The sequence below is a fragment of the Geotrypetes seraphini genome, chromosome 1 (assembly GCF_902459505.1).
Source record: "Geotrypetes seraphini chromosome 1, aGeoSer1.1, whole genome shotgun sequence".
In the NCBI taxonomy this organism is placed as follows: Eukaryota; Metazoa; Chordata; class Amphibia; order Gymnophiona; family Dermophiidae; genus Geotrypetes; species Geotrypetes seraphini.
Genome location: NC_047084.1, coordinates 502,475,732 through 502,501,904, shown reverse-complemented (window position 1 = coordinate 502,501,904; position 26,173 = coordinate 502,475,732). Strand labels below are relative to the sequence as shown.

At 43.2% G+C, this 26,173-nt stretch overlaps 1 protein-coding gene across 3 annotated transcripts in view; it reads right to left on the bottom strand.

The window, feature by feature from the left end:
- The window catches only part of TUT7 (terminal uridylyl transferase 7), a 317,026-nt gene extending 291,092 nt beyond the window's left edge, over positions 1–25,934 (bottom strand). For 2 of the 3 annotated variants that reach the window (XM_033927688.1, XM_033927701.1), the window contains exons 1-2: positions 17,386–17,513; positions 7,978–8,495 (exon numbers count right to left, since the gene is read on the bottom strand). In XM_033927688.1, coding sequence (XP_033783579.1) covers positions 7,978–8,473 — 496 coding nt within the window. In that variant the 5' untranslated portion in view covers positions 8,474–8,495; positions 17,386–17,513. Of the gene's footprint in view, positions 1–7,977; positions 8,496–17,385; positions 17,514–25,831 lie in introns of those variants that run through there. The other variant, XM_033927693.1, reaches the window with a different exon arrangement.
- Between the last annotated feature and the right edge of the window lie 239 nt (positions 25,935–26,173).

The window sequence follows — 26,173 nt, the reverse complement described above, 5'->3', positions numbered from 1 at the left end:
AAGCTACAAGAGAGCAGCAACATAAAAAGAACTTAACTGGGGAAAAGTCTGATGAAACAACCCTAATGACATATGACAGGACTTTTCTGGACATCTTCCTGGAACAAAGAAGTCTGCCTATTTTTAAAGTCTAGGTTGGGTATATAATTTTCAGAAGCAAGAGTAGACCGACAGTGATCTAAGCTCTTACCAAATACAGAACAAGGGATCACAAATTAAGAAATAAAAATATTTAGGCAAAAATTGAACTAGGAACCCAACAAGTTAAACTTAGCATGTACTGCAACACTGGAGACATAAAAATAGAAATGCATTTCCTTTTCTACTGAGCACAATACAAAGACATCTGCTATGCATATTTCCCAGAACAGATTAAATTTCAAAGAACAACGTTGGATATACACTCTGAATACGGTGCATCCAGGAGGATTAAATTTAGAAATAGAATGGATGACACTAGTTTAGGCTCTTCCCACTGAACTGATGTCATCAGTGAGGTAGTTAATGAGTCACCTGATTTAAACAGAACCAAAAAATGCCGCGGCCATCTTTACATAGAACAACACACGTCGGGATGCTGTGGAGCAAAACAAAAGGGGTAATTTTACTTCTAAAACTAGAACTGCTAAGATATTGAGGGATTAGTTTAAAGTTTTAGAACAATGAAACTGATGCATTTACCAACTCTTGCCTCTTATTTGCAGGGGATCCGTTCTTGAAAAAGCCTTTGGGCGAAACTGGTTGAACCTTAAGGTCCTTCCCGAGGTTTAAAAAAAGAATGAAGAAATAGCTAAAGCTAAGTACAAAAGTTTTAAAGTTGTATAAGAAAAGTTTATCGATTTGCACAAAACATAGAATATAGAGCACAAGCACTTTAAAAAAAAACTAAGGTCTGATGATGAATAAAAGCCAGAAAGAGAAACAAGACTTCAAATAATTTGGCTGGTGGTTGGCTGGAACTGAAGACCATAGAGGTACTTAGAAAGGTATTATCCGAAAAAAAGATCACTTAGAAATTAGGCACTTTGAAGTTTATTATATGCTGTTGTGGATTGATGGTGTATATTTCCCAAAGCTAACATATTCCATTTAAAACATTCAAAGTAAAATGTATTTTTCTACCTTTGTCGTCTAGATATTTTATTTTTCCATCATGTTGGTTTCAGTTTCTTTTTCCTGCCTTCCTGTCTGTTGTCTGCCAATTTTCCTTCACATGTCTGCTGTGAACATTTATCTTTTCTTCACTCCCCTTATTCCCTCACTGCATCTGCCTCTGACATATTGATCATTCCTCCTTTTCAGTTCTTTTCTGCCTCTATCACTCTTCTCTTCTCCTTTTTACTTTTCAACTACCTATCAAATTTCCATCTTCTTTTTACATCCACTAGCTCGCCCATCTTGCTCATTCATCAGCCCTCCATTCCCTTTCACTTCCATCCTAAAATCCATTACCATAATTACTATCCTCTCATCTATTTTCTTGCTACCCCCTTCTCCTCCTCCAGGCCTCTGCCACAGGGTCTCACCATTCCCAGCATCTTCCTTTCTCCACTATTCTAGCTCAGCATCTGCTCCCTCTTCTTTCCCTCTCCACACTCGTAAGATGACATCTCCCTGGCCCTTTTCTCTTCCCTCCTGCCCTTTCCCTCATGGTCCAGCATTTCTCTAGCTCTCTTCCTTCACTTCCATTGTCCAGCATCTCTCCTTTCGCTCCTGGATCCAACATCTTCCTCTTTCTCCTCTCTCCATTTTCTGTGTATTTATCCCTTCCTCTCATCTACCCTTATGTCCAACATCATGCCGCTGTACCAGGCCATGGTACACCCTCACCTGGAGTACTGCGTACAGCACTGGTTGCTGCACATGAAGAAGGACACGGTACTAATCGAAAGGGTCCAGAGAAGAGCGACTAAGATGGTTAAGGGGCTGGAGGAGTTGCCGTACAGCGAAAGATTAGAAAAACTGGGCCTCTTCTCCCTTGAAAAGAGGAGATTGAGAGGGGACATGATCGAAACATTCAAGATACTGATAAGGTAGTAGATAAGGACAGGTTGTTCACCCTCTCCAAGGTAGGGAGAACAAGAGGGCATTCTCTAAAATTAAAAGAGGATAGATTCCGTATGAACATAAAGAAGTTCTTCTTCACCCAGAGAGTGGTAGAAAACTGGAACGCTCTTCCGGAGTCTGTCATAGAGGAAAACACTCTCCAGGGATTCAAGACAAAGTTAGACAAGTTCCTGCTGAACCAGAACGTACACAGGTAGGGCTAGTCTTAGTTAGGGCACTGGTCTTTGACCAGAGAGCCACCGCGTGAGTGGACTGCTGGGCACGATGGACCACTGGTCTGACCCAGCAGTGGCAATTCTTATGTTCTTATCTCTGTCCCTCCCTTGGGCCCTGATCTAGAGAATGACACGGTGGCGGTTTACCCGCGGCCACCGCATTTTAGCCGCGGGTCACCCGCCGAAAACGGGGAAGAAAACTAGCAGTTGCTGCGGCGACGGGGACAAGGCCATTCACCGCCCGCGGGGCGGTGAATGGTCTTGTCCCCGCAGTGAGGCATGAAGGATCGCGCGGTCCCCGCAGCTCACACCCGCCTGCCCAATCGATTCTAGTGTTTAGCCAGCTCTCTCCCTTCTCCTCACTTTAGTTTGTAGATTTTCTTTTTCGGCGACCCGCACGCTATCAGAGAGCCGCACACGCGCTGCTGCTCAGTTTCGATCTTCTGCTCTGACGCAACCGGAAACAGGAAGTTGCAGCAGAGCAGAAGATTGAACACTGAGCAGCCGCGCATGCGCGTCTCTTTGGGAAAGCGTGCAGGTCGCCGAAAAAGAAAACCTATAAACTAAGGTGAGGAGAAGGGAGAGAGCTGGCTAAACACTAGGATTGATTGGGCAGGCAGGTAGTGGCTGCGGGGACCGTGCGATCGCTAGTGTTCCCGGCTCAAATTGGAAGGAGGGAGTGAAAGGGAAAAGGATTCTGGGCCAAGGGGATGAAGTCGGAAAGAAAAACCCACAGCAGGAAAGAAAGGGAAGGACTGGCAGGTGAGCCAGATGCTAGAAGCAGGGGGGGGGGGGAAGAAAGAGGGAAAAAAGCTAGATGGGGTTGAAAAGAAGAGACACACTGGTATGGAAGAGGAAGATAGAGGAAATCTGGACACAGGAAGGTAACAGAAAGAGGGGAAATTATGTGCATGGGGCATAGGGACAGAGACATAAAGGGGACATGCCATGGGGATGGTATATGGACACAGGGGGGGCAATGACAGATACATAGGGGAGATATTAGAAATGGAGAAAATAGGAGCACAGAAGCGAGATGGTTTGTGGGGATGGGACAGGGACCGAGCTTGCAGGCTCCAGTGGCTTGCACAAATTACATTGTAACGTGCCATGAAAATAAGAGGAAGGAAGGTAGATAGGCCACGCGAGAGGAGCTGAAGGGTAGTAGAAAGGAACAGATGGTAAAGGAGGGAGGGAAGGGTGGTGGTGGAAAGGAATAGAACAGACATTGAAGGAGGGTGGAGAGGAACAGACCCCCAAGGGAAATGTGGAAGACAGAGTGGGAAGAAGACAGATGCCAGACTATGCGGGAGCGGAGGGAAGAAGATGGGTGCTAGACCAATTGGGGGGGGGGGTTAAGGGAGAGGCACAGTAACAGCAAATGGAAGACGCAGAGAGAAGACACACAGTGGATGGAAGGAATTCAATGAGAAGATGTGGAAAGCAGAAATCAGACAACAAAGGTAGAAAAAAAAATTATATTTATTTATTTATTTTTTGCTTTAGGATAAAATAGTATATTAGTTGTGTTGATAAAAATTTATAAACAAAGCCCTGCCAGCTGAACATCTCTTTCTCTAGTTCAGCAGCAGGAACTTTGATTTATAAGAAAGGAATAAGCTAAATATTACAGTACTAAGGCTTATATGGATGCAGCGGGGACGGTGACGGGGCGGTGAATGGGATGGCAGTGGCAGTGGCGGTGACGGGGTGGTGAAAGGGATGGCGGTGACGGGGCGGTGAAGGGAACGGCGGTGACGGGGCGGTGCAGAGGATGGTGGGCCGGTGACGGGGACAGATTTTTTCCCCGTGTCATTCTCTACCCTGATCTAATATATCTCTGTCCCCTCCTCCATAAAGTATTCACTCCCTTCCACTGCCATATCCAACATTTCTGTTTCTCTCCCACTGGCTATTTGAGCCAAATGAACATCCTTAAAAGAATGGAAAAAGGATCCAAATGAAGAAAATAAGAAGCAACATATGCACTGGCAAGTTAGATGCAAAGCATTGATAAAGAAAGCCAAGAGAATATGAAGAGAAATTTGCCACCTTGCCAGAGGCAAAAACTTACAGTAACAACTTTTTCAGGCACATCAGAAGCAGAAAGGGGTACTGAGGGAGAACAATGCCATAGCGGAGAAATTGAATTAATTCTTTGCTTCGGTCTTTACTGAAGATGATGTAAAAAATCAGTTTATTACTGGGCGTGGTGCTGTTTTGACACCATGGTTTAGAATTCCTACTCTGCTTGTTTCATGTATTTCACATTTTAATTTCTAAGCGATTGGCTTTCTTACCATTCATGTACATTCAGATGATGGTGGATCCCTGATGCAGGCAGACACTTCGAAATACGATCTATGTTGGGTCCTTTCTCCACGAATCTGATGTACCAGCTTAAGCTAAATTACACTGAACCCCCTTTTTGAAGAGTGCTTGGTCTGGTCATCTCTGCTCCTTTTTACCGTTTGGTTTATGCGGAGTTTTTTCTCCTTTTTTTGTAGAAATCTATCTGAACTATTTATTCTATTATTTATTTATTTTTAACATTTCTATACCATCTAGTTTTTAGGCGTTTTGCAGTATATACACAATACTTATACAGTACAAAAGAGGGACAAATCATCAAAAATTAAGTTCACAGTTAATCCTCAATCAAGACAAGTCAGACCCTATAAAAAAGCATTAATGAACAATTGTGTTTCGAGGAGTTTTCTGAAAGTTCCTCTATCAGCACATTTCCTAACTATCCTGCCATGGAATTCCACAATTTCATCCCTGCACAAAAAAACAGTCATTGCACAGGTTTCTATTTTGGATTAACATTGGCCTTTTAACAAAGCAGAATTTTCAGAGCGCAACAATCTTTTGAGCTAATAAGTGGTCATCTTATTCTTGAAATACTCTGGAATTGTACCATACAAAAACTGATGATAAATCATCACAATCTTATATTGTACTCTAAAAGCCACTAGCAGCCAGTGCAGTTGCTGAAGCCAAGGTATAATATGAGCATAGTTTGATTTTCCTGTAATAAGTCTGGCTGCGGCATTTTGTACCATTTGCAATGCCCTGTACCTAGAAATGTTTTTCAAGGGTGAGAATGCAGAGGAACTGAAAGAAATCTCAGTGAACCTGGAAGATGTACCGAGCTAAACTGACACATAAAAGAGTGATAAATCACTTGGATCCAGATGGTATTCATCCCAGGGTACTGAAAGAACTAAAACATGAAATTGCTGATCTGCTGTTAGTGATCTAAACCTATTGTTAAAATCGTCTGAAGTACCTGATGATTGTAGGGTGGCCAATGTAATGTCAATTTTTAAAAAGGTTCCAGGGATGATCTGTGAAATTATAGACTGGTAAGTCTGACTTCAATTCCAGGCAAGATAGTGGAAACTATTATAAAGAATAAAAATTATGGAGCATGTAAACAAATGGTTTAATGGGACAAAGTCAACATGGGTTTAACCAAGGGAAGTCTTGCCTCACCAAATTGCTTCATTGCTTTAAAAGTGTGTTAAAGATGAGTCAGCCGGTTGACAGTATATCTCTACATTTTCAGAAAGCTTTCGACAAAGTTTCTCATGAGAGACTCCTGAGAAATTGAAAGAGTCATGGGATAGGAAGCAGTGTTTTGTTGTGGATTAGGAATTGGTTGTTGACAGAAAACAGAGGGTAGGGTTCAATGGCCATTTTTCTCAATGGAGGAGGGTGAACAGTGGAATGCCGTAGGGATTTGTACTGGGACTGGTGCTATTTAACATATTTATAAATGATCTGGAAATTGGAACGATGAGTGAGGTGATTAAATTTGCAGATGACACTAAACTGTTCAAAGTTGTTAAAATGCATGCGAACTGTGAAAAATTGCAGGAAGACCTTAGGAAATTGGAAGACTGGCATCCAAATAGCAGATGAACTTTAATTTGGAAAAATGAAAATTGATGCACCCTGGAAAGAATAATCCAAATCAGTTACCAAATGCTAGGATCTACCTTAAGGGTCAGCACCTAAGAAAAATATCTAAGGGCTCCTTTTACAAAGGTGCGCTAGGGTTTTTAGCGAACGCACAAAATTACCGCGCATAGCCGAAAATCTACCACCTCATAAAAAGGAGGAGGTAGTGGCTAGCACGCTCGGGAATTTAACGCACGCTACTGTGGCGAAGGCCCAAAAAAGCAAACGGGATGCTAGGAATTATTAGGAAAGGGAAGGTGAATAAGATCAAGAATAGTAATGCCAAGTACAAAACACCTACTCTGATTACACATGCTCTATTCAAAGATAAGATAAGAGAATAATCAGTGATGGGATTACATAAATTCAGAAACTTTTTGTACCAATAACTATTATGGTAAAAAGCTTCAATGCTGATTAGGTGCCACAGACCTTAATGCACAACTGCCAAGGAGTTTTGCCCCATTTTATATCTTCCCCCAGTATATGTACCTACCCTAATCAATGCAGCAATGATCCATGCACCAGGACTTTTTCCAGATCAGTGATATTGGGGCTCCCAACTCCAGAAACAAGTTAATTGCCTTTAAGCAGTGACCCCAATTCCCAATTCCCATTCCTCAGTCTATAAACACTAGCTCTACATGCTCCCCACTCAACCTGGGGAACATAAGACCTGACTCAGAGACTGACTCACGAACCTTCTACATGAAAACAGAGAAACCAGGTCATCCACCTCACTTTGTGTTAGTTTAGTTTTATCTATTTATTTTTGTTCTTTTTTTAAAAATTGTATCCCTTCCCCCATAACTTTTTGTTTGGGTGGGTGGGGAGCAATGTTATGTGCTAAGCTTACGTGTTAAGGAAATGAAAATTCTTAGGCACAGAATATGGTGACCCAGTCAAAAGACTTGATTCGGGTAAACAAATTCAAATGAGACACATGAAAAAAAAATAATATAATGATCATTCCATGTGTCCAAAGTATTTTGATGAAAATATCAAATACTTCAAAAATTGATTTCAATCTCGCAAATGCTTAGAAAAATGTAACCCTCCCAGGGACAAGCCCTATAGGAGAACCCACCACTTAATCACTGCATATGTGTTACTGATTGAAAATAAAATTCAAAATTAATTAAGATACTTGTAATTTGTGGATTCAAATCACAAGTATCTTAATTGATATTGAAATTTATTTTCAATCAGTAACACATATGCAGTGAGTAAGTGGTGGGTTCTCCTATAGGTCTTGTCCCTGGGAGGATTACATTTTTCTGAGCATTTGCGAGATTGAAATCCATATTTGAAGTACAGGTATTTGATATTTTCATCAAAATACTTTGGATGCATGGTATGATTATTATGCAGAACATGGTGAACCACACAATAGTACTGAGATTGATGTACTGTAATAACATTTTTCATCTAAACATACTTTTTTTAATATAGGGTTGTTTTTTTTAAATCCCCAACTACAAAAATTACCAACAAAGTTGGGGGGGGCATGATTTTCAAAATAAATTCCCTTCCTGAATAGTTCAATTACTTGGGCTGGTTCACCTCTTTTGTCAGATAGCACATTCCGAAGTGAGTCGCAACAGAAGTTACTTTTCATTCAAAAAATTGAACAGTTCTGCCAGACAAATCTATAAAATATTCATTTAAAGATTACTATTAAAAGAAGTTATGCATGCAGAAATATATGTACAATACAAAAATCAGTTACCTCTACTTGGCTTGTCTGCCATTTCTTCACTGGCCAGTTCATTGGGAAACTTTGGCTTGATAACCTTGTACGCTCGTTCCCCACAATGACTGCCTTTGCTCTTGCGTGTGGAGTCCTTCCTTGGCCGGTGCACCACTTGGATTTTGTACCAAGGCCCATGATTTTTCCAACTATCAGAAGTGTTGTGCTGTTCGGACATCCCTCTCTTTGCCTGATCTTTCTGGCTTCCATTTACATTGCTCCCAGGACTGTAACCCATGTTCTTAAACGTGTCTGGACTTCCCCCACAGTCATGGGTCTCTTTTTGGGGGCTGGTTCCATAGTTCACTGGTATTCCCTTTTTCTTTGGGAGACTTCTCTCACCTTTGCCATTATGCCCCTTGCTGAAATCATTCATGAAACAATCTTGTACAGGACACCTTTTCTGGTCTTCCTCATCTTTAACATCTTGTTCTTTACTACACTTGGCAAGGCACTGTTCTGCTGTTTCTCCCATTTTTTCTTCCTTTAGTGCACACCTTAAAAAGAAAAAAAAATATTGTACATGCCAAATGAATACTTTCTACTTTACATGTATCCTGTCAATACTAAGTTGACCCTCCAGTAAAGGAGTAACCTAGTGATTAGAACAGCAGGCTCAGAACTAGGAAAGCCAGTGCTCAATCCCCATTCCTCCCACAGACATTACCTATGACATTGGATAAATCATCTAACCTTCGACTACTTCAAATACAAAACTTAAGAAAGTAAGTGCTTTTGGACAGGGACACACCTATTGTCATAGATGTTGGAACTGGGGGTGGGGGGCCACAGGGGCCATGACCCCCCTCAAAAAAATTGGCATTGTGGCATGTGCCAGTATTACTGCAGTACCGTTAGCCCATTTCATGGTATTGGAGCAGGAATGGGAACCATACCACAGTGATACCATGGTAATGGGCCCTCCCAGACCTATCTTAAAGCTTCTAGTGGTTTAGAACCAGATTCTCTAATATCACCGGTAAAATCCGACAGGCCGCTATCACGGCCATAAATGTAACAATTTTAAAAAGATGAGTCGTTCTCGAAGAACCACACATGCAAATGAGGTTCACATAGGTTCATGGAGGGTTGCCAAATTTACATGATTCACTGGTGATAGCAATTGGCATATAAGCAGAATAGTCCACAGAAAGTGGTGTAAATGTGCGCATGTGCCAGGAAAAAGCTACGCCACAGGCAAGCATATCGTGGGTGTGCCTTATTGGAGCGCAATATATGCACACGTTTTAGGCACACATCACTTGCAGCTGTTATGTCAATCATGGACATGCCAGCGCTATTGGAGGGGAAGGGAAGGGAGGGGAGGTGCAAGCATCTGCTTTCAACAAGCATGCATAAGACAGACATTTAGTACACGTGCTTGAGGCATGATAAGCATTGAGAATTCGGCCCCTAGTAGCCTCTTGGTGAGCAGGAAAGATCCCCAGTCTTTCTTGCCTGCTGCTGCCACTAGATTCACCAGTAATACAATTTCAACATGGCTGCTGAGACTTTGCACGAGGCTGCTGCATGAAGTTTCAGCAGCCAATTTGAAACCATATTACTCGCGAATCTAGCAATGGCAGCAGGCAGGAAAGGCAGGGGATCTTTCCTGTCCATGAAGCAGAGGTTCCAGGGTATGGGGGGGAGAAGCCAGACCAGGGAAGGGCAACGGAGAGGAGAGATTATGGGGAAATGGAGGAGAGGGGAGAGATGCCGACCAGGGAAGGGGAAAGATGTCAGGGATATGGAGGGAGTGGGGAGGGGAAAGGAGAGATGCCAGGGACATGGAAGGAGTGGGGAGTGAACAGCTTCAACTAATAACCAATCTGTCGATCAAATCAGGAAGGATTCCGGAAGACTGGAAAGTGGCGAATGCTACGCCTATCTTCAAGAAAGGTTTGAGGGGGGATCCAGGAAATTACAGACCAGCGAGGATGACTTCAGGAAAGATGGTAGAGGCGCTGATAAAGAACCGCATCATCGATCACCTTGACCGACACAAATTGATGAAGACCAGCCAGCACGACTTCAGCAAAGGAAGATCTTGCTTGACAAACTTACTGCACTTCTTCAAGGGAGTAAATAGGCAGATATACAAGGGTGATCCAGTTGACATCGTATATCTAGATTTTCAGAAGGCGTTTGACAAGGTCCCACATGAACATCTACTTCGAAAAATTGTGAGCCATGGAATCGAGAGTGATATACTCACGTGGATTAAAAACTGGTTGGTGGATAGGAAACAGAGAGGAGGGATAAATGGACAATACTCGGACTGGAAAAGCGTCACAAGTGGAGTGCCGCAGGGTTTGGTGCTCGAGCCTGTGCTCTTCAACATATAAACGACCTAGGCGCAATGAGTGAGGATGATTAAATTTGCGGACAATACAAAGTTATTCAGAGTAGTGAGGACACAGAAGGATTGCGAAGACCTACAATGAGACAAACACATTCAAGGAATGAGCTGCGAAATGGCATATGAGGTTCAACATGGATAAGTGCAAGGTGATGCATGTTGGTAATAAAAATCATAAGCACGAATACAGGATGTCCGGTGCTATACTCGGGTAGAGCCCCCAGGAAAGAGACTTGGGAGCATGTGCAGCGGCGGCAAAAAGGGCAAACAGAATGCTAGGAATGATTAAGAAGTGGATCACAAACAGATCTGAAAAGGTTATCATGCCATTATACCGAGCCATGGTATGCCCCCACATGGAATATTGCATCCAACGCTGGTCACCGTACATGAAAAAGGACATAGTACTACTTGAAAGGATCCAGAGAAAAGCGACAAAAATGGTTAGGGGACTGGAGGAGTTTCCGTACAATAAGAAGCTAGAGAAACTGGGCCTCTTCTCCTTTGAAAACAGGAGACTGAGAGGGGACTTAATTGAAACATTCAAGATATTGAAGGGAATTGACTTAGTAGATTGTTCACCCTCTCCGAGGTGAAGAAAACCAGAGGGCACTCACTAAGTTAAAGGGAATAGATTCCGTACAAACGTAAGGAAGTTCTTCTTCACCCAGAGAGTGATAGAAATCTGGAATGCTCTTCCAGAGGCTGTTATAGGGGAAAGCACCCTTCAGGGATTCAAGAAAAAGTTGGATAAGTTCCTGCTGGAACAGAACATACACAGGTAATGCTAGACTCAAATAGGGCACTGGTCTTTGACCTAAGGGCCGCCACGTGAGCAGACTGCTGAGCATGATGGACCACTGGTCTGACCCAGCAGTGGCAAATCTTATGTTCTTATATAAATAAAACAAATTTTATAGAGGGATTCTATGATGTGTATCTGCTAGACAAGTAGAGCCGCATGGCTCATCAGGTTAACTGTGTGTTTTATACACTGAAGCAGGAGTGTGGGAGCACTGCTGAATACGTTAATATTTCTCCTTATGTATTTTAAATAAATCAAAAATAAAATGTAACAGTTTTATTGAGGTGAAGACCCTATCTGGCCAATAACGACACCCCTCCCCCCTCAGCCACCCTTTTAGCTGAATATTTTAAAAACAAAATTACAACTGCCAGGACTACCTTCACCGGAACCCCAACCCACCTAGAAGAGATCACAATGCTCCCCACAGAAAAAGAATTAGCTGCGGCAGACAAAACTTGGTCCCATTTCCCCACTATACAATGGTCCGACCTTAACAAACTACAAAAAATACAACCACGCAGCCTGCGACCTCAACCACTGCCCTCCATACCTATTAAAATCCTCCAGTACTAAATTCCGCGCTCTCCTCTTACAATGGGTACAAACCATGCTCGCAAATGGCCTTTTCCTGCAAGACCTCAGCGAAATCATTGTCACTGCGATTCTAAAAGAGCAACAGATCAACCATCCAACTACCTCAATACCACTTTATGTCAAACTAATGGAAGGTCTAGTAGCTAAACTCCTCACCAGCTACCTAGAAGACCACAACATACTCCACCCTACATAGTCTGGTTTCAGAACCAATTACAGCACAGACACACTACTAGGTTCCCTCCTGGATACAGCTACACAATACCTCAGCATAGGTAGAAAAATGCTGATTATACAACTGGATCTCACCGCAGCATTTGACCTGGTGGACCATAACATACTACTACAAATACTAGATACAGTAGGAATCACAGATAAGGTACACACATGGTTTCAAGGATTCATACAATCCAGAACTTACAGAGTAAAGTTGAACAAAGAAAAATCCATGGTCCAATCCCTGCGGCGTACCCCAAGGATCTCCACTATCCCCAGCTCTCTTCAATCTCTACATTGCATCCCTCGGCACCTGCCTAGACAAATTAGGCTTAACCTCCTATAGTTATGCAAACGACATCACCATTCTCCCTCCTTTTGATCAAACAATGTTCTCCATGACAGACACACTACACAGGGCACTTGAAACAGTAGCAACATGGATGAAAAAAAAAATCACAAACTGAAACTGAACCCAGACAAGACAAAATTCATTCTCCTCGAAAACAATAAAACCACAACCATAACAAATCTAGTAATAAACTCAGTCACATACCCCATACAACCCACTCTAAAACTTCTAGGAATGACGATAGACAGATGCGGTACCATGTAACCACAAATCAACAAAACAATACAAAAATCATTCATGATCATGAAAAACTTAAGGCAAGTTCGAAAATTCTTCAACAGAACACAATTCCAGCTCTTGGTCCAGTCCCTAGTCCTAGGTCTTCTAGACTACTGCAACATACTCTATTTCCCCTGCCACGCAACCATGATAAAACAACTGCAATCAGTTCAAAACACAGCGCTAAGACTTACCTATATCACTGAGGAAACACGACCACATCACGGCGGCATACCTCGACTCACACTGGCTCCCAATACAAGCAAGAATACTATTCAAATTCTACTGCCTACTATTTAAAACCATAAACGGAGATAGCCCAGCCTACCTAAACAACCGCCTAATCCAAACTACCTCAACCAGTCATAGGAGATCTCACAAACCATTCACGCATCCCCCAATCAGAGACGTCAAATGAAAAAACTGTACGATGGCCTTCTAGCCACACAAATCAGCAAAACTAGACTACCAACTCTCCAATTTACTGATAACAACCCCTGACTACAAATCGTTGAGAAAATAAATAAAAAACATGCTATTCAAGAAATCCTTGAAGACAAACTAACACCACAAGACTCATCCCAATTCTCTGAAGCAACCCATTCTACTCAATTCCTCTGGAAATGGCCAGATAACTCCTTTTGTAATCCGCCTTGAACCGCAATGTAATGTAATACATGTATGTCAGTGAGTTTGTCTGGAAACATATGAGTAATCAATATTCTCAAGAGAATAGAGGAGTGACTTGCAATATGAGTTGCAAATGTATTTGTATATATGTGTGTGTGTATATTTTGGTTAGAGTGATGGTTGTGTTGATGTGATCTATGTTAAATGTAATGTATTATTTTGTATGTAAGTGTTACTAGCCCTAGATAAGGGTGGAAGATAAATAAACAAACAAACAAATGTTTTAAGGAATGGAATGGAAGACCAACAAATAAGGAGTCACAGCAATCCAAATATTTATAACTAGCACAAATACTAGGAGTTATAAGGCATGATGATCAAGATATGGCTTTGATGATCTAATCTTTCTAAAAATTATCTGTACCCACTCATGTACTATCCCTAACTTCCTGGGCCCTAGCTCTACCTCTATTATCTGCAGAAACCTTGCTCCAGGGAGCCAGCAGGCCACAGCTGTCGTTTCATAATACTTTATGTATTAATTACAAATACAAATTCTGGCAAAGAGAATCCTGGGGCCAATAGGGGATGCCTCTGCCTCTTCTGTGTGTTTTCTACTAGTATCCTGAAGGAGACCATGGTGAAACTGGGCAAATAATATTTCCTTTCCCTGAAGGCTTACCTGAATTTGCTCCATCCTACAAAGCCGCTATGACCGACCAAACAGTCTCTATGCAGAAGTGCGGCATCTTTAAAGCCATGTTGAACAACTTGAGGTCTAGAATCGGTCTACAGTCATCTGAGACCCTTCTTTGGGATGACGAAGTATATGGAGTATCTGCCCGAGCTCAAGTGTGTGTCAGGGACTGGCTCTATGGCCCAAAGAGCCAGAAGCCTTTTCACTGTAGCCTGAACATTGAGAGCTCTCTCCAGCCAGCTAGTAACATCACAAAACAGTCTGGCAGGGGGGCACAGAACTGATTTCGTATCCCTCCCAGATGATATCCAGAAACCAGCAATCTGCGCTAATCTGGGAACAGACTGACCAAAACGTTGACAGCCTGCCCCCTATCAGGGAGTGCGGTCTCTGACCTAGCATCATTGTGCTTTGTTAGTGGCTGGTGAGGGGCGAGAATCCAGGGCTTGCTGCTTCCTGTCCCCGCTGAATCTCTGATGTGATCCCTGATAAGGTCTTTGAATCAATTGGCCTCCTGAATGCATAAGAAATCTTTGGAAGCCTCAAAAATTGTCCCACCTGAACTCTGGGCCTATCGGGGTAAGGACTTGGGATGACAGTCCATCATACTGGCCATTAGGTCATCTAGGTCTTTGCCAAAGAGCATTTGCCCCTGAAAAAGATGCCTGCTTAGTGTAGCTTTAGAGGTAGCATCTCCTGCCCACTGTCTGATCCAGAGCATCCGTAGGGCAGAGAGAGCATTGGCCGAGACCATGCCCATAACTCTGAAAAGATCATGCAGAGCATCAGCAATATAATTTACCCCCAAGAGGAGCTTCTGGGAATCTTCCCCATCTATCAGGTTAGAGGCCCGAGACATGCAAGTGTCACAAATGCATGCTACAAAAGAAGATGTGGCTGCCGCCTTAATGCCTAAGGCCAAAGCTTCAAACTGATGCTTGAGGAGCAAGTCCACTTTGCAGTCCTGAGGATCTTTTAACCTCACCCCTCCTTCACATGGAGTGAGGTTCATTTAGTGATCTGTGCCACCAGTAAATCCACTTTCAGTTAAACAAACAGCTCCTGGAAATCTGGTGCCATTGGATACAGCTTGGCCATAATTGACTCCCAGTGGTCAATGACTAGCTTAGTAATGTCTGGTTGCAGAGGAAAAAATGTGGTCTGAGCCACAGAACTGCTAATAACTGAGCATTCAGAGGAAGAAGCTGACGGGACTTTCAGCTTTAACTCTTACAGTGAGATGCTCAAATGCGCAGAGGCCTTGAACAACAGGTGCACCTGTGGTGTCTTCCCCCGATCCAGTGTTGCCACCACCTCATGACAGCTGTTGTCCTGCACAGAAGCAGACTCTGACAGGGAAAACTTCATCCTGGGATAAAAGTGGCATGGAATCGGGCTTGCAATCCTCACAGTCTGTGACAGACTGAACCTCCTGGTCCAAGTCTGCGTCCTCAACTGGTCGGGGTGCCTGTCATGGGGAAAACACCTGCATCACCACCACTAACAGCCACTGAGGACCCTCAGAAGTTTAAATAAACATTCCACATAAGGATCACAAAATCTAGCATGAAACCTTGTACTGGGGGGAAGTCTCACTATCCCTGACTGTACCCTCTGCCGGATCTTCTGGACTCTGCGGCCCCCACACAATTTAACTTGGTCAATACAGCTTCAGAGGATACTGGAAGGGGTCTCTTCCCCTAGTAATGCACCTTCTGCAGATTTCCAGCCCTGAAGGAGGGAGGATGAGGATGAGCATGAGACCCCCCCCTGTTGCACAGAGGACATGGATACTCCTCGGCCAACCATCCAGCGCAAACTGATTAGTAGTAGTAGTTAAAGGATCTGAGGAGTCCATCCCTGTTGATTTTAAGCAAAATCAAGGAATTTTGAGGCAGGTGAAGGCAAAAGAAAAAAAAATTGTTTAAAATCCAAGATGGCAACCGCCAGAAAGATCACATCATAAACGACCCATGGAAACCTGCCTGAAAGAAAAAAATTACAGGGAAGGGAGTTTTGGAGTTGGAAGACCTGGGCTATGGGGTCAGAAACCCTCAAATTCAAATTTTAAAGGACCCCTTCTGATTTCCCCCATAGATAGGGTTACCAGATCTTCAGCAACAAAACTCCGGACCCATGGCACCACCCTCAGGGCTATCCTGTTCTGCTCGAGCCCCGACCCATTCCAACCCCTGGTTGCTTGTCGGGAAGGCATCTGTGCATGCGTTGGTGTGACACGATGATATTGCATGCATGTGCGAGACGTCACCGCGCTGCATCTGCGCATGTGCAAATGCCATTCTGACGTCACTGCTACCTGGAAAGCTTCTCAAAACCCGGACTGAATAAGGGATGCGAGCAGCTACACAGGGGATGTTCCTTGAACTCTGGAAAAAAAAAAATCCAGCAGCTGGCTAGCTAGCTAGGTGTCCCCAAAGGGCTGATCCTGCTAGCAGCAGATTTCCACCCTGCAAGTGCATCTTCTCCCAGGCAGAGGTCTCAAGTGGGAACCTCCAGGAACCCAGCCTCAAAAGATCAAGGAGCAAAAACACCTGAAAATAATAAAATGGCAGTGCAGATAAAAAACACATCTGAGCAACTTGCTTACAGAAAACAAACGTTGGGGGTGGGGGGAGCAGCTTCTTGGGAAAGAGGAGGGATTTGAAAATATGATTGACAGTTTTCTGCAAGCAACTTGCTGGTTGGCATACAAGACCCTAGCGTTCAATACTACTAGACACATTGCACTAGAAAATATGTTTAATTCATGCACCTGTGCTAAACCTTGTAATATTAACAAATTCTCTGAGCACCAACGAATGTGTATGAACTGGTTTAAATCACCTGTGCTTTATCTATAAGTACCACTTCTAGGATTAATTTTTGCTTTTACTACTCTAACATTAGCCAACTCCCACACCCTGCAATGTGCTTCACAACGAGCTGTCTGGATTTTTAGCTGGCGACTATTAGGGAAGTGAGATGCTCAGCACCCACTTCAAGGGCTAAATGATATACCAAATTGCTTTTTCAAGAGGGGGTGGGGGTTGCTAATTCAGTACACCTAGTACTAAAGGAACACCACCTTTCGATATAGAATTATCTCTTTCCAATACTCCTTTAAATAGAAGAATCAGTAGAGATACGCATTTATCAACCCTCACTCTCTCAACACCCCAAGCACTCCTCGTCACACGCACTGGAGGACCATTTTCTCTCCCCCCTCCACTGCAGTCTACCATCTTCCCCCTTTCCTCCAGGCAGATCCCAGGCAACCCCGATACAGGGACATCAACAAAGCCACCCCAAGTGCGGTGAGAGGCAAACCGGAAGAAGCAAGACATCTAACAACCCAGACACTTCGCCCTTCGACAGTAAGGTCTCTCTCTCCCTCCCGCCCACCAGTCCGGCGTCTCTCCCACATTCCCAAACTCCGCGCCTCCGGGTCTTACCTTTAAACTTATCTTTCAGGTCGCCCGTGACCGACCCCCCCCAGTTTTCCTTCTCCGGCGTCCCGCCCCCTCTGATGCGACTTCCTGTTTCCGGCAGAACGGGGGCGGGGCGTGGGTAAGGCGTCGCGTCAGGTGGTGCGACGCGAGAGAAGGGAAAGCGTAAGGCTGGGTGGGTGACGTCTGATCCAACAAATAAGTTTGGAGGTAGGATGTCAGGGGGAGAGAAGTTAGATTGAGAGCGAGGGAGAGGTACCGTGCACCGAGGGTGCTGTGATTGCCCGCTTTTGCCTCTCATCGCATCATTGATCGTCTGGGGCGGCATCGACCAAGTTGATGCTTCTGTTGGGAGTTGCCTCGAGGGAGAGTGCAGTGCAGGGCCCGTTTTGGGGGAAATCCCCTAAGGTGTCAAAAGCCGCAATTTCAGATCTTCCTTGTTCGTGTACGGTAAAGAGGAGCACGAGCCTGGCTTCCTGCTTTGAACTCAAGTTTTTGTACGCACGTGCACTGTACATTTCCCACACGTCTCGCCTTTGAATCTGTAGTGTAAGATTCCCTGCAGGTGGTAAACCTAATTAAAAATTCCTTCTTAAGAAGGACACAAATAATTTGCTCTATACTGGGGGTTCTCAAACACTCACAGAGCTAGCACCAATGCTTTTAACCACGTTTGAATATACTTTTCTAAAAAAAAAAAAATCTGTATACGAGGCATGTTTTTCTTCTGGAAGTATATTGTTTATTGGAAGCTTCTATACGGCTGCTAACGACTTGGAAGTCAATTCTGAGCAGTTTGCATGAGCTTTAGTAAAGTTACAATACATGAGCTTCAGTAGTGGTTACAATACATGATAAGCGTCAGTAGTGGTGTTACAATACATGACCTAAATACAGTATATGTGAATCTATATACATACATATATAAACTATAATATTTGTTTCTTTATTTGCTAAAGTATTCTGTGAAGAGTATCGTCTTTATTCTTTAACTTTTTGGTGTCCTTTTCTAGTTTTAGTACCTTCGGAAGGAACTTCCACCACATTGGGGCAATCACTGAGAACATTCTTTTTCTAACAAAAGAATTGCTGCTGCTGGGTCAAGCCAGTGGTCCATCGTGCCCAGCAGTCTGCTTCCGCCGCGGCCCTTAGGTCAAAGACCAGTGCCCTAACTGAGTCTAGCCTTACCTGCGTACGTTCTGGTTCAGCAGGAACTTATCTAATTTTGTCTTAGAAAAAAATTAAAGTCTTGAATCCCTGGAGGGTGTTGTCCCCTATAACAGCCTCCGGAAAAGCGTTCCAGTTTTCCACCACTCTCTGGGTGAAGAAGAACTTCCTTACGTTTGTACGGAATATATCCCCTTTTAACTTTAGAGAGTGCCCTCTCGTTCTCCCTACCTTGGAGTGGGTAAACAACCTGTCTTTGTATATTCCCTTCATTATCTTGAATGTTTCGATCATGTCCCCTCTCAATCACCTCTCATACCGTACGGCAACTCTTCCAGCCCCTTAACCATTTTAGTTGCTCTTCTCTGGACCCTTTCGAGTAGTACTGTGTCCTTCATTTTCAGCGACAAGTGCTGGACGCAGTATTCCAGGTGGGGGCGTACCATGGCCTGGTACAGCGGCATGATAACCTTCTCCAATCTGTTTGTGATCCCCTTCTTAATCATTCCTAGCATTCTGTTCACCCTTTTAACCGCCGCAGCACATTGTGCGGACGGCTTCATCGACTTGTTGACCAGTACTCCCAAGTCCCTTTCCTAGGGAGTCTCTCCGAGTACTGCACCGAACATCCTGTATTCGTGTATAAGATTTTTGTTACCGACATTCATCACCTTACACTTATCCATGTTAAACCTCATTTGCCATGTCACGGCCCATTTCGCAAGCAAGTTTGTCACGTTGCAGGTCCTCGCAATCCTTCTGTGTCTTCAATACTCTGAATAACTTCGTATTATCTGCAAATTTAATCACCTCACTCGTACCAATTTCCAGGTCATTAATAAATATGTTGAAGAGCACGGGTCCAAGCACCGAACCCTGCGGCACTCCACTCGTGACACTTTTCCAGTCCGAGTATTGTCCATTTACTCCCACTCTCTTAATCCTATCCGCCAACCAGTTTTTAATCCACGTGAGTATTTCACCCTCGATTCCATGGCTCGCAATTTTTCAAAGTAGTCATTCATGATGTAACTTGTCTAACACCTTCTGAAAATCCAGATATACAATGTCGACCGGGTCACCCTTGTCTATCTGCCTGTTCATTCCCTCAAAGAAGTGCAGCAAGTTCATCAAGCAAGATCTTCCTTTGCTGAAGCCATGCTGGCTGGACCTCATCAGATTGTGTCTATCAAGGTGGTCAATGATGCAGTCCTTTATCAGTGCCTCTGCCATCTTTCCTGGTACCGAGGTCAGACTCACCAGTCTGTAGTTTCGCGGAACTCCCTTTGAACCTTTCTTGAAGATCGACGTAACATTCGCCACTTTCCAGTTTTCTGGAATCCTTCCTGATTTGATCGACAGATTGGTAATTAGTTGAAGCATTTCAACTATAACCCCTTTCAGTTCCTTGATTACCCTCGGAGGGATGCCGTCCGGTCCAGGGGATTTATCATTTTTAAGCCTATCAATTGCCTGCATACTTCTTCTAGATTGACCATCATCCCAGTCAGTTTCCCGTCTTCGTTTCCTGCATATAGCCTGTTGGCTTCCAGTATGTTGTGTATATCCAGTTCGGTAAATACAGACGCGAAAAATGTGTTCAGTTTGTTGGTGATGACTTTGTCCTCCTTTAGCACTCCCTTTATTCCATGGTCATACAACGGCTCCACCACTTCCTTCGCGGATCATTTCCCCTTAATATATCAAAAGAACAGCTTGAAGTTTTTTGCCTCCTTGGCTATTTTTTCTCCTTGGCTTTTGACCCCTCTTACCGCCTTATGGCACCTGCTTTGATGTTGTTTGTGCTTTTTCCAGTTGTCATCCATTTTTGACCTTTCCTTAAACGAAGTCGTCTTGTCTCTGATCACTTCTTTCACTGCTACAGTGGGCCACGCCGTTTCTTTGTTATTTTTCCTCTTGGATCCCTTGTTGATATGCGGTATATGTAGATTTTGCGCTTCGGTGACTGTGTCCTTAAAAAGGGACAATGCTTGCTCTTTTACATTTTTACAGTGCTTATCCTCTTCTTAATCTTCTCCCCCACCATGAGTCTCATTCCTTCGTAATTCCCTTTTCGGAAGTTCAGAGCTGTGGCTGTCGTTCTGGATCGATGTTTTGCCCCTGTGTCCAGGTTGAAGCGGATCATATTGTGATCACTGCTTCCCAGCGTCCCTTCTACTTTTACACTTTGCGCTGGTCCTCGTAGTCCATTTAGAATTAAGTCCAGAATTGCATTTCCTCTTGTATTTTCCTTGACAAGTTGTTCCAGGAAGCAATCGCCTACAGCATCCAGGAGCTAGGTCTCCCTACTGCAGCCAGAGGTGCCTAAGTTCCAGTCTGTCCCTGGATAATTGAAGTCGCCCACGATAACTGCATTGCCTCCCTTGCAGTTGCATTTAATCTCGTCCGTCATCTTTCCATCAGTTTCTTTGGACTGCCCTGGGGGTCGATAGTAGATGCCGATCTTGTTTTATGTTCCATTTGTTCCCGGAATTTTGGCCCATAGAAACTCTACCTTATTTTTCATTTCCGGCATGTTCTTTCCAGTAGACTCAATTCCCTCTTTGATGTATAGGGCAATACCCCCACCTTTTCGACCCACTCTGTCTCTGCGGTATAGCTTGTATCCCGGTAGCAGTGTCCCAGACGTTTTCCTCATTTCACCATGTTTCCGTGATGCCGATGATGTCAAGGTATCTTTTAGTGCCATAGCTTCAAATTCCCCCATCTTATTCTTTAGGCTCATTGCGCTCGTGTATATACACTTGAGTTTGCGGCCTGTTACTTTCTTGCATTTCCATGTGTCCATTTTGATCCGTCAGGATTTCTGCCTTGCCTATGATCTGGTGAGTCTTCCCTGCAATCTTCCTGCACGATATCCTCTGGATATACGGTTTCCCGAACTATCGACTATTGGTCAACTGTCGGCTTTCCCCTTCTTTTTAGTTTAAAAATTTCTCAATTTCTCGCTTGATGTTGCTTTTGTATTTGTCTCTGAAGGAAGGTATTTCGTAAGGAGCGTGTTGGTGTGTTTAGTTGTCAGGTATTGCGGTTCTGAAAGACGAATGATTTTGTGGGTCAGCAACATGATCTTGATTTCACCCTGCTTTCAATCGGGAGCCAGTGTAACTCTTGGTAGTGGGGTGACACTCGTCTGCTTTGATTTTCTCATTAGAAATCTAACTGCTGCATTTTTATTATTTGGATCTGTCTGATCATGTACTTTGGAACATCCAGCAGGATTGCATTGCAGTAGTCAAAGATTGAGATTACCAGGGATATTATTACATTGGACATTGTTTGATGGGTCAGATAGGCTTTTAGTCCTCTGACCCAGTGGAGTTTGCAATAAATGTTTTCACAATGCATTGGATGTGTATTGTCATGTCCAGGTTTGAGTCTTTTTCTATTGAACATGTGGATTGAGTATCAATTTCCTCTGTTAAAAATATATTAAAAAATTCCTGTAAAACTAGTTTAGAGGTTGAGAATAAGTGAAGCGATATAAGATTTGATTGTGTCTAATTTCAGATTATAATGTATTTTCCTGATATAATTTCTTCTGATAGTCAGCCCCAATAACGTGGATTTGATAAATACTTTGATGTAATTTTAGTTTGAATCCTGCAATTATCTGAAGTTGTTATATTTTGTAACAAATGAATAAATTTATAAATAAAAGTATCTGCCAAGTCTTTGAAATATGCAGAGTCAAATCTGATTGGCTTGACGTCATATGACTTGTTTCAGGTTTGGGTCTAGCCATACTTCTAGGTTTCTCACTCCCTCCGTGGATGATTTTATGGTGCTGCCATTCAGAGTTAGTTGGTAGCTTGGGCTGTTTCCCCCCGTTTGTTACTTAGAAGTAGTTCAGTTTTTTCCCTGTTGGATATATGCATGTGTTAGTACACGTGCAAACAAAGGAGCATGTATTCTTTTAAGAGGTCTGCAGTTGAGTGGAGCTATTGTATATCTGTGTAATTTAGCTTATAAAATAAGTACGGTAAAACCTTGGATTGCAAGTAACTTGGTTTGCAAGTGTTTTGCAAGACAAGCAAAACATTTTATTAAATTTTAACTTGATGTACAAGCAATGTTTTGCAATACAAGTACATACAGTATACACACATCACAACTAAGCCGATGGTTCTTCTCTCTGACGCTGCAAGAGTGTAGTGACTGTTCTAAACAAGCAAAGTATACACGCGTCACATGATCATAACTGAGCCGATGGTTCTTCTCTCTCTGATGCTGCAGGAGTGTAGTGACTGTTCTAAATGAGCGAGGTCTTGCAATACAAGTACATATAATATTTTGTATTAAAGTTTTGGGGTTGAGGAACGAATCGTCTGAGTTTCCATTATTTCCTATGGGGAAATTCGCTTTGATATACGAGTGCTTTGGATTACAAGCATGCTTCTGGAACGAATTATGCTCGCAAATCAAGGTTTGACTGTATATGCCTACAGTAGAATTGAAAATTAAAAAAAATGAGAAAAGTCCCCTCTCCTCCACATACCTGAAAGTTACAATCTTGCCATGGCTTTCCTAACCAGTTGTTTTACTTAAGCTGAGATTTCCCAATATCTGGGCTCTGTTAACTATGGTCCCAAAGAAAGAGAAACCAAAAAAAAAAACTCTGTGGAGTGACAATGTTCCTAAATGGACTTTATTTGAAAGTATCAAAGTTCCAAAGGTACACTGAAATCATCCACATAAAATAAATCATCCACATAAGAGCCTTAAAGGACCTAGTCTGCTAGGGATACAGGACCCAACACGGTCTGCGTTTCGACAAAAAGTCTTCTTCAGGGGTCCCTGGGGGTTTTATAAAGGTGAGTACGTGGGAAACAATTGTGTGGTGAGCCGGAAGTGAGACACTGCTTGCATTTGCAATGGAAAGAGAAGCAGGAGGAGTCTTCCCCTTCCCTCTGGAAGACCTATTCCCTCCAAGCCCTGGCTCTATCACAGGAGCCTAGTCCTGATGTTCAAGATACAAGTTTAATGACATTTTTGAAGACTTCCTTAGAACTGTAAACAACTCCTTCCTCTTTAATCGTTTCATTTTCTTTGGACACAGAGAGATTGCTTATTAACACTTTTTTTTCTCTAACAAGGATATATCTTTTTGTAGATTAACAATTTGTATTTTTCATGATGTTTTAAGAGTTACCCAGAAAGAAAAACAATAATTTGATATTGTGCCCTAGTGTTACAGAGAGGGAGCAATGCTTTTTTATAGCAGGGCTGTCTTAGTTTACATTCCTTACTAGATACCTGTATTAGAGAGAAGTCAGAGCTAATTATGTGCTGTGTCTGTATTTTTTTTTTTTTTTTTTTTCTAGCATTGCCTCTGCTGGGTCAGACCAGGGGTCCATCGTGCCCGGCAGTCCGCTTCCGCGGCGGCCCCCCAGGTCCATGACCTGGAAGTGTTCCCTACCTAACCTAAAATATCCATACCCTATTCGCTCAATGTCCTGTAAGGTAACTCTATCTGTACCCTGCAATCCCCTTCGCTTCCAGGAAGTCATCCAGTCCCTTTTTGAACCCCAGAATTGTACTCTGTCTTATCACCTCTCCGGGAAGCGCGTTCCAGGTGTCCACCACCCTCTGAGTGAAGAAGAACTTCCTTGCATTCGTTATGAATCTGTCTCCTCTCAGTTTTTCTGAATGACCTCTTGTTTTAGTTGTCCCTGCTAGTCTAAAGAATCTGTCCCTCTCCACCTTCTCTATGCCTTTCATTATTTTATAAATCTCTATCATGTCCCTTCTCAGTCTCCGCTTCTCCAGGGTAAAGAGCCCCAGCCTGTCTAACCGTTCGGCATATGAAAGGTTCTCCATACCCTTTATCATCCTCGTTGCCCTCCTCTGGACCCTCTCGAGTATTGCCATGTCCTTCCTGAGGTATGGCGACCAGTATTGGACGCAGTATTCCAGATGTGGGCGCACCATTGCTCGATACAGTGGCAGGATAACTTCCTTCGTTCTGGTAGTGATACCTTTTTTGATAATGCCCAACATTCTGTTCGCTTTTTTTGAGGCCGCTGCACATTGCGCCGCCGGCTTCATTGTGTTATCCACCAATACCCCCAGATCTTTTTCTTGTTTGCCTTCCCCGAGTGCCCTCCCTCCCATCGCGTAGCTGTACATGGAGTTCCCTTTCCCTATGTGCAAGACCTTACATTTCTCCACATTGAAGTTCATCTGCCATTTTTTTGCCCACTCACTCAGTTTGTTCAGGTCGCTCTGCAGTTCTTTGCATTCCTCAACAGTTCTGACCCTGCTGGAGAGTTTCGTGTCATCCGCGAACTTGATAACTTCGCACTTTGTCCCCATTTCTAGATCATTAATAAATATATTGAACAGCAGTGGTCCCAGCACTGACCCTTGCGGAACACCACTTGTGACCCCTATCCAGTCAGAGTAGTGCCCCTTTACTCCTACCCTCTGTTTCCTGTCCGCCAGCCAATTTTTGATCCATCTGTGCACGTCCCCTTCCACCCCGTGGCTCCACAGTTTCTTCAGTAAGCGTTCATGGGGCACCTTGTCGAAGGCTTTTTGGAAATCTAGATATATAATGTCTACTGGGTCACCTTGGTCCAATTGCTTATTTATCCCCTCAAAGAACTGCAGTAGATTTGTCTGGCATGATCGGCCTTTACAGAAACCATGCTGGCTCGATCTCATCGGATTATTTTTTTTCTATATGCTCATTGATACCTTCCCTGATCAGTGATTCGGCCATCTTCCCCGGAACAGAGGTTAAGCTCACCGGTCTGTAGTTTCCCGGGTCGCCTCTTGATCCTTTTTTGAAGATCAGTGTAACATTTGCTATCTTCCATATTTATTTATGTATTTAATTTGATTTATATCCTGTCCTCCCCAGAGAGCTCAGAACAGGTTAAATGTAAATTACTTTGCAACTTTTAAAATAAATCCAGCTTCCTTCTGCATACAGCCAAAGATCTTTTTTGTACTTTCCTGTATCATAAGTAAGGTTACAAGAAATGTGAACACAGATACAGTACTTTATTCAAAGTGGCATGATAATTAGTGGTGAATCACTGTAAGTCAGGGAGAACTATTTGTCTTTATGCTAACACTAAATGAGACACGGGAAGCCTTTCATGTAGCTCAGGACCGCTTGCACACCTTAAAATGAGAGAGTGCAGATATTATGGACATGGAGATCCACACTGGAATGCTTTAATTTTGATCGAATAGCCAGCTGTGAGTTGAACTGTAAAAGGATTTATTTGCATGCTACCAAAACATCCAAACTTACCTTGATTCAGATGGCAAGTATATTTTCACCCGTTAAAGGAGAAAAGGTGCATGTCTGTTGTAACCGGATGATAGAAATGGCGTCATGAAAGAAACTGACTTTCATAAGACCAGGAGTACTTGCACAAGGTGAGAGAATTATGTGAGACAGCGCCACCTAGCCAACAAAACACAAATGAGTTATTTGAAATTCTTCATTAACCTCTCAAGTCCTAATATGTTGTGAGTTTGTATGAGTCTGTCTTACATTGTTATGCACAAACACTAAGGAATGTTACAAATTGTGTAACCAGTTGGAAGTGCTACTGTTTAATGTTGATTTAGAACCAGAGTTAGACCAGCT